Source organism: Anomalospiza imberbis, chromosome 1, assembly GCF_031753505.1.
Source record: "Anomalospiza imberbis isolate Cuckoo-Finch-1a 21T00152 chromosome 1, ASM3175350v1, whole genome shotgun sequence".
Taxonomy (NCBI): Eukaryota; Metazoa; Chordata; class Aves; order Passeriformes; family Viduidae; genus Anomalospiza; species Anomalospiza imberbis.
In genome coordinates, this window is record NC_089681.1 from 95172804 (window position 1) to 95186769 (window position 13966).

A 13966-nucleotide genomic window follows, 5' to 3' on the forward strand; every position below is an offset into this window, starting at 1 on the left:
GTGGAATTATGGAAACAGATTGGTCTGGGATGGTCTATGCCAATGGCCAGCTCGATTGTAGAACCCAGTGCTGGAATGTGCTGGTTTTGCTGCTGACCACTTCCACTGGAACGTTTGCCCAGAGTGGTCTCGTAGTGGTATTTTGATTGCCGGAGCGATGGGAGAGCTCATGGAACCCCACCGCGAGTCTGGGAGTGGCTGGCAGTGCAGCTGCCACGACAGGGCCAGGGCAGGGGCCATGAAAATTGTCATTGCTGTGGGTGAATACACTGAGAAAACCTTCCACAGCCAGGAGATGCAATAGCACAGAATCACAGAATGGTTGGGCTGGAAGGGACCTTAAAGAGCATCTGGACCCAGCTCCTCTACCATGGGCAGGGACACCTTTCACTACACCAGGTTGCTCAGAGGCCAGTCCAACCTGGCCTTGAACTTTTCCAGGAATAGGGCATCCACAGCTTCTCTGAGCATATCTCCTTGATCAAATCCCATGGAGGCACAGGAGAATGTACTAACAATCAGAGTGGTCAGCAGCACACAGTAGGAGATCTGGGCTCTGATCACCTCTGTTTCATTCTCCCTGTGCTAGCCGGCATCGCCAATCCCCACGGCACGGCTCCACCTCCCACCTGCGAGGGAGGACGCGGGTGTCCCTGGCCAGCCCGTGTCCGCCCGTTCGGCGTCGGCGTCTCCTACCGTGGGGAACGCGGCTGTTTCGCCCCGCCCGGTCCCCCGCCATGCCGGAAGCGCGCGTGTGTCTCCGCGCGAGTGCGCGCGCAGTCCCGTGCCTGCCCTTCCGCTTCCCTCCCGTCCCGGCGCTCCCTGTCTCTGAGGGAAGGACGCTCGCGGGGTGCGCTGGGGACGGGCCGCGCCGGGATAGACGGGCCGCGCCGGGGTAGGAGGGCCGGGGGGGGGCTCGGTGCTGGCGCTCGGTGCCCGCCGGCGCCCCGGAAGGGCCCGGGGAGTGGACGGGCTCTCAGCTCCATGGGTTTCGCTGTCGTCCCGCAGGCTCCCCAGCAGGCCGCCAGGATGTCGTATATGCTGCCGCACTTGCACAATGGGTGGCAGGTGGACCAGGCCATCCTGTCGGAGGAGGACCGGGTCGTGGTCATCCGCTTCGGGCACGACTGGGACCCCACGTGCATGAAGATGGATGAGGTCCTGTACAGCATCGCCGAGAAGGTAAACGGGAGCTTTCTGCTCCTTCTGAGCTCAGTGTTCCCCATGGCTTGCTTGGAGCCTGGGGCAGCTTATAACTAGGATTCTACTCAGGTATCCCAGCTTTAGGAGGCAGCGGGAAAGCTGTGTGGTTTCACTTTCACGAGTGTCTCCTAAAGACTGCCTTGATGTTTGTGGTGTTCTGGGGGGTGAAAAGAGCATCGTAGATGTTCGGAAATCGAGATTGCTGCCTGTTAATAACCCGTCATTGAGCGGCCATCGGCATTCAGGCTCGGTGGTAGGGCTGCTGCGGTTCCAGGTAACGCAGCACTCTCACTTTACGGTGGAATTGTGTGGTACCTTCAGGTTTCCATCTGAATAACTTGAAAAGTTACTTTCATTTTGGCTCTTAAAAATGGTGAGGTGCTAAAATGTGCTGGATGGTGTTGATTAGTCTGTCATTCATATAATTCTGATTAATCTATCAGCAGTATTAATCTGTCAGTGATGTTATCCATGGACACCAGTAGCATTCCACTGAGTTGCATGGACTGAATTAAATTCTTAGAGCCAAACTCCACAGCTGTTTTTCAAATGGAAACTGAATGATTATAAACAGCTGGTCACTTAAGAAAGATAACACAGATAGGAAAAATTAGAATACACAATCATCTATAATTTACCTTTTCATATATTTGCTAAAGGTTTAGTGAAGCAGTAGATGTAGAATATTGACAGCACTTTAACTGAACCACATGAAGAAAGAAGTAAAAAACTCTGAATCAGAAACAGTAACTTGGGTAGGAAAAGGTGCCAGCTATCATAGAAATCATAGAATGGTTTGGGTTAGAAGGGACCTTAAAGATCATCTCATTCCAACTGTCCTGCTGTGTCTTACACTAGACCAGGTTGCTCAGGGCCCCATCCAACCTGGCTTTGAACACATTCCTGTGGCCAGGAATGTGGTGTCCACAACTTCACTGCTTTCATACAAAATTCTGTGCATGCTGCATAGATTGACATGGAGTTGTTTTTGTGGTTTACTTTGCCTTCTGAAGTTTTTTTAAAAATAACTCGTGTCTTGAAAATCCCCACAATTAGAGATCTGTACCCACAGCCAGGGGTTAACATGTTTTAGAATGCAGTAAAGAGTTGTGACATGTTTTAATACAGTTGTTTAATATTCAGCCTGGTGGGAGTGTTATGCTCAGATACTGTTAGTATGGACTTATGGCAGGATGCTTGGCAATTTGGCAGACCTGCTGGCAGCTAGGGGTGACTGGGGGAAGAAAGAACAAAGTAACTTCTTATTTAAAAATCTCCCTCTGCAGAAATGGCAAATTAAAGGGGGAGATCCTACCTCATCCTCTTGCTTACAAGCCATGTTTGGATCTCTGCTGTTTTAAAGAGTGAGTAAAAGTTCCAATTGTACAGGTGTTTATTCTAGAGAATAATACAGAATGTTAACGTGCCATAATTGCAGGCTACATTTGAAGACAATGTGGCTGTATTTTACATTTGTTACCCTGGTGCAATATTCTTTTAGACTGCAGCATGTTTTTGGGTAGCAGTAATATTTATCTGTACTTTATGATAGGAGAACAAGGTTTTGTTTTCAGTTTTTATGGGAAAAGAAACTAGAATGCTATATTAAAGTACAAAGTAGATTATTTTCACTGAAATGTATTCCACTTGGAGTTGACTGGGTTTTCCCCCTAGTGTTACATGAAAAAGAAGCCAGGTTTCACTGAATGTCAAAACAAATCATAATTGTAAGATGTTAGAGTTCTTTTTGCTTTGTCAGGGTTTCAGTCAAACATTGATTGAAACAAGAATTGAGTTTCACAAATTTTGCCTTAAAGACCTTTTCTAAAAAGACACTTTTTTATTTTCTTTAAAGGGAACTCATAATTCTAAAAACTTATCCCCTAAAATACAAGGATTGGTTTGCTAAATTAATACACCTTGTTTAAGAAATTATTTATCTATGACTGAATATAAATCAGGTAACTGTTGTATTGGATCAATGTGGGTTTAGGGAGGATTTTTCAAATGTTGTGCATTTATTTAAGCATAATCAGAAGTGTGAATAACTGTGGCTTGTCCTCAAGCATTAGTTGTGCCTCTGCATTTCTGGTAAGGTTACATGAAAAGTGAAAGAGGGAAAGAAGGTGGGGCAGGGAAAGAGGTAGCTGTGAAAAAAGCATATAGGTATTTTAGCTACTAGTGTATGTAATGAAAAGCTGAGCAAAGTTATTCAATTTATTGATGTCTGTAGTTTTCAAAATTATTAGCTGTAAGCTCTGCTCTTGGCAGTAGAATGTCTTTCTGTGTTCCCCTAGAAATTTATTGCCAAAACTTACAGCATAATTAGCAAGAAAAAACTTCAAATAAATATTGTCAGTACATACTTATGAATTTGTACTTGCTCTGTTCAGTTCAGTAATGCCAGCCACCTTCAATTCATTTGTAGCAAATGCTAGTCTCAGTTCCTGTATTTTTTTCTGTGACTTTCTTGCCCATAAAGTAGTGTTCTGTTCCTGTAAGCAGAAAAAAAAAAAAACAACACTGTCTAGAAACTGGTTAGAAAGATGAGAAAATAGAATCTTGGATCTTGTTTCAGATTTCCTTAGATATTTGGGTTGTAAGGTTTGCTTTTCAAAGGCAGCTGAAATCTTAACAACTGAAAAAAAGGAGTGTTACTTACCTCTGACAGAAATTTCAAGAAACTTCACGATTTTTGTTATTCATCCTAGGCATTAATCATAGTGTCAATCTCATGTTGTAGGAATGAATTTATTTATTTTTTAGAAGGATATTGTTAATGGAAGAAGTCAGGGAGGAGAATTTCAGAGGACAAATTAGTCCCATGGCATATGATTTTTCTTACATCTGTGTTTCGTGTTTATTAGCAAAGTGTGTAATCTTCATGAAGACAGGATGCAGAATCTCAAAGTCCTATAGATTTGTCTGCTTTATAGTCTTGAGCCATTCAGTGTAAAGATTTCATAGGAGTCCTCTGGCAGATACAGCTCTGTGAAGTATTTAAACAGCCTGGAACAGTGGCCAGGCAGTAATGTACTTCTGGGTTTTCCACATGCATGTTCAGCCATGTGGATTGATTAGACTGATCTATGAAACTACCATCACTGGGGAGAAGGGGGAAAACCAGCAAAACTGAAGCTCAGCCTGTGAAAGCAAGTCATACAATTTTGAATCCATGCTGCAGTTTGACTTAGGTTTCCTACTCTACCCTGTCCCCATGGAACAGCAGCTCCAATAGCCTGGTAAGGCAGAGGAAGTTTAGAATTCAAAGACAGATAAGGGAAGTCAGGAATGTCAGAAATAGTTAATATCTATCTCTGAAAATGCTTTTATCTTCAGTTGTTGCACAAGTGAGGTGCTGCCCAGAAGGAGGTGTCTCACTAGAGTTTTGCAGAAATTGCAGAAAGCAGTTGATTTGCTGCAACAAATTGACTGCATTTAGTGTATGTTATGGGGTTAAGCACTTTCAGGATAAACTTGTGTTATTATGTGTTCAATTTCTAAAATAATACAAGGTTTTTTTCATAGTCTCTACAGTAAAATTTTGATTTATATTAACAAATTCACTGTAGTCGCCCTTGTAACTACTGCAACTGCTTGTATTTAGTTGGATTTGCATGTTTAGAGTTGTATTTTATTCTTGTTCTAGGGTGTCCATACTGTATCCTCAGTTACAACTCTCAAGTCTCATGGAAAACTTGTTAGCAACTGCTGCCTTGACAGGGTAGCAAAGCTGGTTTTGTACAGGAATGTAGGTTTCCAACTGAGAGCTCTGTCTGAGCAATGAATTCACATCCCAACAGGGAGGGGTCAACCAAACCGTGCACATCCATAGATGTCTGAATCCATAAGTACTTCCACTCCTTTTGCTTAAATCAAAGCTTTTTTTGTGAATTAGAGCCAGCTGTGTGTGAAGCTGGCTCAGATGCTGCTCTGTACTGCTGCTGTCTTGGCTCCAATACTGCGTCTGAGACGGGAACTGCTTCTTCAGGCTCTAAAACTGGTCGGTACTGTGCAAAAAGAGACATCTGAGCCTCTGCAAGGCTTGTCTCACGTTGAAATGAAATGCCTCTTGGTGACAAGCTTGCCCACCCTAGCACATTAAATTGCCCAGCCCCTAAACATTACATAGGCCATGGAGAGGGTGATCATTTCTTCTGCATTACCCTCTCCTATGTGTTTATATAGTCCTCCTTAGGCCTGAATTCCTATTTCCTGCTGCTATCCTTAGCAGCCCATGTCCAAACTCAACGAAGCACACCCTCATTCAATGTGCTTGTAAGCTAACTTGGTTTGGAGTGGTGATCTTGTCAAATTTTAAATTAGGACAGCGAGGGGTAAAGAATAGAACCACTTTTAAAGTTTTGAATTCAATTTTGAGTCCAGCTTTAAGGTCTGCTTCAGACTTAATATAAGCTTTTCAGCAGGTGACTGTCATCAGTTTCACTTCTATAAAAGGTCAGATAGAAGGAAGACTTAATTAAATGTCTTGGATGCTTGGATCTTGGTGATGACTTGCATATGTGCTCTGCAAAGGTGATTGAGTGATCCATTTCAGATCCAAATCTTTTAGCAAGATCTATATAACAAATTAAAACTTGTATACTCTGTTTCTGTTGTAGGAAATCCTAGGCTGTTGATGATCACTGCTAGTGACAAGCATTTCTGCTTCTGCAGAAGCTCAACTAAATTAAATGCATATAATGTTAAACTAACTTTAAAAGGTTTTTTGTTCCAGTACTAACTGGAGTACAGAGTTCTTGGAAGTAAAATTTTGGTTTAGGAGTGCTTATGGAGAGGTATTCTGGTGCAACATGTAAATCTCCTTGGACTAATGTTTTACTGAACAAAACAGGCCCTAAGAATGTTTTATTAATGCTAGGTTTACCTTAAAATAATTTTGCAAGTTCCAAATTAACTAATTGTTCAAAGATGGTGTGCTCTGTCAAAATTGCTGAGCGTGTTGTAGAAATTTCCCCATATGGTGAAGGTATGCTGCTGATGCTAAAAGTGCCAGCAGGGTGGAAGAAGTAATGATAGGATAAAATGAAAATGGCTCCTCAGGTGTTTTGTTTTCTAAAAAAAGGACCAAAACCCCCACAACTGTCTTTTGCCTGCCAGGGCTCACCAGGGAGTAGCTTCAGTCACTTCTCAGCTAAATAGTGTTGCCTCTAACATCCCATTAACGTTCTTAGAAGTCTTTAATGTAAAATTGAAATGGGTGTGAAGGATCCCTTCAGAGGGTTTGATATTATGACTATTTTAGTTTACAAGGCTTTACCTCCTGCCTGATTTAGAACATGGCTTAAACAGGATGTTTTCATTAGAATGTTTTCTGAACCTAGGACTATAACTGGCTTCATAAAAAGCACAGTAAAAACTTTAAATGCTGCTTTGCTCTATAAGAGCTTTTCCTTTCTTTGCTAGTAATACTTATGTTCTTGAAGTGTGATTATTTTTTATAATTTTGAAACTGTCTTGAAGCAGAAGTCCATAAAAATTTATTTACTCTGCATTTCTGAGGGTTTTTTGGTAAATAAACATCTCCATACTTTCTCAGTAAAGTGCCTGCTAGGATGTCTACGTACAGGCTACACAATATATCAGATTTTTCTCATACAAACTAATCCTCCTCTGTGAACTAAAATAAAATATTGTTCCATCAGGCAGATATTATACTCATCATAGCATTTCCAGACTTTTGATAGCAAAATTAACAAGAGGGCAGTACTGTCATGAACAGTGCATTTGTCATAGATATTAGACCTTTATGTTAACCTCAGGCTGGTAATTCTGGGCAGTCAAATGGGAGGGACCAAAATTTTGTTAGCAGGTAACTGAGGATGGGGAGGCACAATTGTGCACTCCTGGTGTAGTGCAAAAGCATTTGATAATATACCTTACAGTTAAATGTTTGTGCAATTTGGGTGACTTCTGACTTAGAATGTAATGTGTGTGAGTGTGTTCATTTCTACTGTGCACTTAAGGAGCTAAGTTTAGAAACCTAAACTTCCCTTAATTCCATTTAATGACAAGTATGCTGCATCTAGGAAACAAAAATGTGACATGGTTTTCTTGCAGGAATGAAGGCATTGACTGTGACAGTAGAGGGGAGGGTTTCTTTTGCATCTGAGTAATTCTGCAAAATGAAAGCCAGTTTTACCAAAAATATCCGGACAATAGCTTCTCATCAAGGTCTTATTTCTTTAGCAGTTATACTTTTAAGTTTTAGCTTTGCACCTATCAAAAAAAGCTACCAGTTTTAAAATTAAATTATAAGTTTCCTCTTCATTTAATGAGTCTTGTTAGACAAATTGGATGTTATTGAGGGGGGAAAATGATTGGAGGCAGGCACCAGGGCATTGTAGATCATTAATTTTCTGAAGTCTATAAGCAGCTGATGACACAGGCAAAATATGTCAGCTTGGCTTTCACAAAGTAACTATTCTACTTGTTGAGAGCTGTGCATGTCACTGTGAGTTCTCAGTTCTATATAAAGGGCATTTGTTTCTCTGGATGTTGATTTAGCATAGTATCTTTCCAGTTGACACTGGATGTGAAATGAGCTTGGCTATATTGAAAAATATTTTCCATGTTAATTGGTTGTTGTGATTAACAAAAGCAAGGCTGTTTATTCTGATTTTATGACTTAATAATTTGGAAAGTAGATGTAACAATAATGAAAGCTTATGTCTTTTAATTGGTAATATATATTGCTTTTGTATTTTCTATTTTCTTCCGTTTAGGTTAAAAACTTTGCTGTTATTTATCTTGTGGACATCACTGAAGTACCAGACTTCAACAAGATGTACGAGTTGTATGATCCCTGTACCGTCATGTTTTTCTTCAGGTATGTGATGGTTATGGAATATAACTCATTTAAACTTTCTGTTTGTCAAATACAGTGTCTCAGCAGATCATTTCCAAATGCATAATAGCACACTGATGCCTATATTTAGGCATCATTGCTCTACAGAAGAGTAAACTGATTCTATTGGAAAATGGTTTCTTTTCCAATTAGCCTGGGAACAGTGTTTGATAATATGGTGCAAATTAGTGATGTTGAAAACTGGGTTTAATATCCATTTTTCTTAGTTTTAAATCTCAAACTTCCTGTAGAGAATACGGTAGTAACATATCAGTCAAGCTTGCCAATCTTGCTTTCAAGATAAATCAAAAGTAATAAGTTGTTTTTTTTTTGAGTTAAGGTTTCTACATTGATGAAACAAAATGTTCTACTGACAAGCATAGAAGTCTCTCTGGAGAGAGACAGTAGTGGGAAAGAACAAACAATAAGGAATATGCTGAAGGATAATTACTTTGAGTAACCATTTTGGGGACATGTTTGGAGTCCTTATTCTTGCTTTAAAAATTGGCAGTAAAATGTCAGTTTAAGTGAGAGGAGTAATGCTGGTTTTGCAAGCTTGTTATAAGGGCTTCCTTTGATCCTACAAAGCATTTGGAGTGGGGTATAAGACTTCTTCAAGAATTATAATAACATATTAACCTTTTTTTTTTGTTCTTCCTCTTTAAAGGAACAAACACATCATGATTGATTTAGGTACAGGTAATAACAACAAGATCAACTGGGCAATGGAAGATAAGCAGGAGATGATTGACATTATAGAAACTGTTTATAGAGGAGCCCGCAAAGGTCGAGGTTTGGTGGTATCGCCAAAAGATTATTCCACTAAATACAGATACTGATATTTCTTTGGGCTACCTTTTTTCATAATCCTATGTCCAGTTAAATTTATTTCTGTGTATGTGTGTACATATATGTATATTAAAAGAAAAAAACCCTACAAGTCCTTGAATATTGAGCATAATTTGAATTATTTAAAAGATTTGAATTCTATTTGAGAAGTAGAAAACCCAAGCCTGGAACTGTCTTGAATATTACTGCAGTAATATTTTAGCTGAATTTTTGGGTTTTTTTTTTTTAGAGATTCTCCTTTGTTGTCCTTTTGGTATTACATATTTTTTGTACACAAAAAGTCTGTTTGTAGAAAAGCATTTCAAATGGTTTAATTTGCTTTTATTACACAAATAGCTGGGAAAACTATACTATAGTTTTTTTTAAGAATAAAGTGAGTTCCACTTATTCACCTTAATTTTTTTCAGCTAATGAAATTTGACAATGAATACAGATGTAATTGGGTGCAAGTCCATAATGTTGAAGATGACTTCTATTGGGATTTCCTTGCATTTCATACTAGTCCCCTGCATCCACTAAAAATGTGAATAAAACAAGATGCATTTGTTAATATTTAGCAAAACTCGGAGAAAACATCTCCCGTGACTTTGCTCACCACCACTCCCCCATCAGCCTGATGGACTTGTGGTGCCAAACTCCTTTCCATGGTGCCTGTGCACTCACTTTGAAGCACTTGGTGAGTTCTGCAGTGCCAAAGCATAACTGCAGTTCTGGAGCTGGCTGCAGACAGCAGCTGAGGAAACCAAAACCCATGCTGTCACTTGACCTCCAGTTTGCCTGATAGTATACCAAAATGCACATGTACTTGGGAGACTTCAATTGGATTCCACTGTGGCATAGCTTTTGAAATTTCCTTTTCATTTCTGACAACTTATATGGTAATGGAGTTGATGTTGTGGGGGGGCTAGTTTGTTTTTTAAACTGATACATGCATGTTTACCAGGCTAGCTCCGTTCTCCAGAAAGAAGAAATCCAGTTTGTTACAAGATGAAGAATTTACTTCTACTACCCAGTGTGTTGTAGAGGATTTAGAAAGTGTGAAGAAAGTAAAACAAAAGGGTCTCAATTTATGCTGAAGTTAATCTGGTTTAGAGTGGTTATTGATTGTGGAATAATTTATGTTGGAAGGGAATGTCAGCCTCCTAGTCATAGTAGGTTTCACATGGTCACGTTGCCCAGAACTGTGTCCAGTGTTGAGCATCTTGGACTAGAAGATCTTCAAGATGTCTTCCAACTTTGATGAGTCCTTTTTCTCTAAAGATGGAGATTCTTCAGCCTTTCTGGAAGGCCTGTTCTGCTGTTTGAGCACCTTCATAATTGAAAAAGGTGTTCCTTGCATCTAGCTGGAATTTTCTGTGTTTCAGCTTGTGTCAAGTAACCCTGGTGTACAACACCTTCAACAAGAGTCTGTTCCCTGTGCTCTGCCATGGGGTCCTATTTGGCAGCAAGAAGCCATGGTCCTTTCTTAAGGCTGAACTAACGGATTTCTCTCAAACCTTGTATCCGCTGTACTCTACTCTAGCTTGGTGGCTCTTTACCTCCCTCACACCACTGCATCTCTTGAACTGGGCAGCCTCCAAACTGAAAGAATATTGTGGGTGAGGTCTCCCAGTGAGGGGAATGGATGGGGAATGACTTGCGGGCCCTACTTTGTGCTAATAGTGACCAGTGGGTTGCTGCAGACCTTGCTGCCCGGGCACCCTGCTCACTCAGTCAGTCTTTCCTCTAGATGCCTTTCCTGCAAAACAGTGCCAGCCAGCCTCTCACACCTGCCCAGCTTGGCATTTTGAACTTCAGCAAGGTCCTGTTGGCCCACTTCTCCAGCCTGTCCTCCAGCATACCAACCTCTCCACCCAGTCTGACAATACGTGCAAGTCTACACTGATTAAAGCATTAATTGGAATGATTTATTGATATTAATGAAGGCTGTAATAGAAGCATTTCTCCCTCATTAGCTGAGGTATTCTGTTAACCTGGCAATGCTTCAGTTTCTGTTTACATTTATGGTAAAAGGTTCCCATTACATTTCAAATTAAATCTTCCCTGCAAAGGCTACCAGAGTTTTGGTGTATAGCCACTTTTAACTGCATTGCAGATGTCCTGTTTTCTGACTACCAATTTCTTCTGGACATGCCTGGCAACTAGAATTCCTCATCTTTTTCCAGGTCTTTAAATAAAATAAACTGTTTTCATCAAAACAGCTAACAAAGAATTGAAATTGTCACAATATAAATACCTGGGTGATGTTACCTGCACTGGTGTGCACAGCTTTGGGTGGGCTTGTGAAAAGAGCAACAACTGAGCAGTTGTAGCATACAAATACTGCCATTTTTTTAGTACAGAATGGTTTATTCTAAGAACATACAAGCCAAAAAGGCAACAAATCTTATTGTTTTAATATTAAAATAAATACATTTTCATACATTGAAAACATTTGTAATTGGGTAAGTTCACTATATAGGATGTAGTTTTCTATCCAAAATAATGGCTTTGCCTTCTCTGAAACCAACAGTTCTTTTTCAGCTCCAGGAAATACAGTGCCCACTTAGATGAACATACCCAGCTTTCTATTTTTTTCCTGGAGCAATAGTTTTTTTTTTTCCAGGTTCTGTTTTGACATGATACAAACACATTTGTTTTCCCCTAACATTTTTTGTCAGTGTGACACTTGACTGTAAAATCTTGGAGTCAGTACTATGCTGTTCTGCCCTTAATCTTCCTTGAACACATCTTCATTTCAGTGCTGCAAAGATATAGTGAATAAGTAGGTTAGTGATTTATTAATTAATGTCATTCAGCATGGAGATAGGAAGATCTCTGTACAGTTCAATACATCTTTGTGGATTGTCTTTCTGAATTTCTGAAAATTATTGTGTACCTTGTGCAAAAGGCATCAGAATGAACAGATACCTAAATTACTTCAGAATATTAGCATACGTTCCTGTTTTTCACTGGGTAAGAAGTTCCAATGACAAGAATAATTGATGTGTCTCAATTTGAATCAGGAAAGTGTGCAACAACAGGAAGACAACATCACTTGCATCCACAGAACAGGGAAGCAGTACTGCCTCATAAATAATAACACAGAGTCAGGCATCTATCAGGGAGGGGGCTGGCATTTTCAACAGACAGATATAAAGTCCAAAACAATCCTGAAATGTAGCATGATTTTATGTTATGAAGTGATTGACTATAATTTACTGCTGTGTTTCGGGTGAGTGTATGTGAGAGGTGTGCTCCAAGCCACACTGGGAAGCTGTAGCACGGTGCATCTATTACAGAGGTATCTTTCTTCTGGATGCTGGGACTGTTGCCTGATGTAAATGAAGAGGTTTTCATTTCACTGTGTCTGTAGGGTTAGGAGCATATCACTGTTGGGCAATAAATTACCTTAGTCAATTACTTTGAGTAATCACATATGCTAGATATGCCACATATGTGTCTTCATCCACAAAAAATTTCTGAACTAGGAATTATTTCAGTTGCTGTAAGCCTACCACTTAGAATCTTTTGTAATAAACTTAACTGCTTTCCTTCTTGACCTTCCCCACCTCATTTGAGAGGGTGTGTTAATCTCTGAGGTGAAATTCTGACATCAAAGCAAACCTCCGAATTGCTACCTGATTCCCATAATAGTAGTGTCTCTGTACAGCCTTATTTTTTCCCATTCTTGCAGGTAGTCCTCGTTGTAGAAAGAAAAATTAAGCACGTTTTGCAAAGCTTGAGTGTTCTAGCAGTATTACTGCTCTAGAAAGCTTCTAGATAAACAATTTGAACAATATTAGGGTTTGCTTTTTGTTATAAACGCCAATCACTTGGTTTTTTAAAATTTTAAAAGTTTAATAATAATAAAATGGTTATAAAAATAGTAATACAATTAGAGTAATGAAAATTTAGAGTTAGGACAATTACAAGACAATAAAAAGCAAGGAATTACGGACGTCCAGATGCTCTCGGGCACTTAAGCCCAATAAGCATGCCTTGGGAACAAAGGAAAAATCTTTAAAAGCAGTAGCCTGTTGCATATTCATACATCTCATACATGATGCATAAATTCCTTGCAAATTAAGAACTTTTCTGGTTTTTGTCAACTTCTTCCCCTTAATCCTGGTGGTTCTATAAAGACGGAGAGAAGGTGGAAGAATGTTTGTCTTTTCCGATAAGGAGGCCGTAATTCTTTATGGGCCCCCTTCATTGTCATCTCTGTGTGAAGAGTTTCTTCACTATCTCATCTCTTGCTTGAGTTAGTAAAAAAACCCCACATACATAGGTTCTATTTTAACTACAAAACTACATATACCATACTATTAAAATGTTAATACAGCACTTCTAATCAATATAACATAATACATATAGTATTTAATATTTGCGAAAAGCCAATCATAAAATATGCATTTTTCACAATCCCTCCTCTTATTCTTTATAAATCATTTGGCTTGAGCAATATTTCTTACCTAATTGCATTCTTTAGACTATGTTAGTAATCAAATTAAAGATGGGATTAAACAAGGAAGAAACATCAGAACAGTTGTAATCCTAATTTCTTTCACTATCCATTCTTCAATACATTATCCCATCAGTTAGTTTTTAACATTGTTTTCCCACTTTTGGACCGGTATCTGGGTTATTCCTTTAATTCTAATGCCTGAGCGGCTTTGTTTGTTATCTTTTTTATGACTGCTTGGAGTCTTATAATATGATTCAGTATATAATTTGGGTTTAATACAGAGGTAGATTGCTGTGCTGATTTTACTTTTTTTTTTTACTAATGGCCTTTTTGCCTAATCTTGGACTGTATTCCTGAAATCAAATGTAAAACAAATTGATCTCTCTCATTTTGGACATTCAATGCCCCATCTATTACCACTTTTTCCTAAGTTCTTTGTAATTCAATATTTTTCCCCATTTTTCCTGCAGGTACTCAGTTTGGATGGGTTATGACAGTGGCTGTTGACATGGGAGTGTGTAACAAAAAAGGAACTTTGGTTTCTTTCCATGTAATATTTTTTGTAGCATTTGTGACACGATCTTGCCAGTATCTCAAAA

The 13966-nt window shown here is 39.4% G+C and overlaps 1 protein-coding gene across 2 annotated transcripts; it reads left to right on the forward strand.

The window, feature by feature from the left end:
* Positions 1-773: 773 nt before the first annotated feature.
* TXNL4A (thioredoxin like 4A) lies at positions 774-9317 on the forward strand. 2 transcript variants are annotated; one of them, XM_068200694.1, is made up of 4 exons: positions 774-850; positions 1009-1182; positions 7950-8053; positions 8739-9317. In XM_068200694.1, the coding sequence occupies exons 2-4, from the start codon at positions 1030-1032 to the stop codon at positions 8908-8910; spliced, it is 429 nt and encodes a 142-aa protein (XP_068056795.1). In that variant the 5' UTR covers positions 774-850; positions 1009-1029; the 3' UTR covers positions 8911-9317. The 2 variants fall into 2 exon arrangements, with proteins under 2 accessions (XP_068056795.1, XP_068056805.1); XM_068200704.1 differs by lacking the exons at positions 774-850; positions 1009-1182 and adding an exon at positions 2484-2567.
* The last annotated feature ends 4649 nt before the right edge of the window (positions 9318-13966 follow it).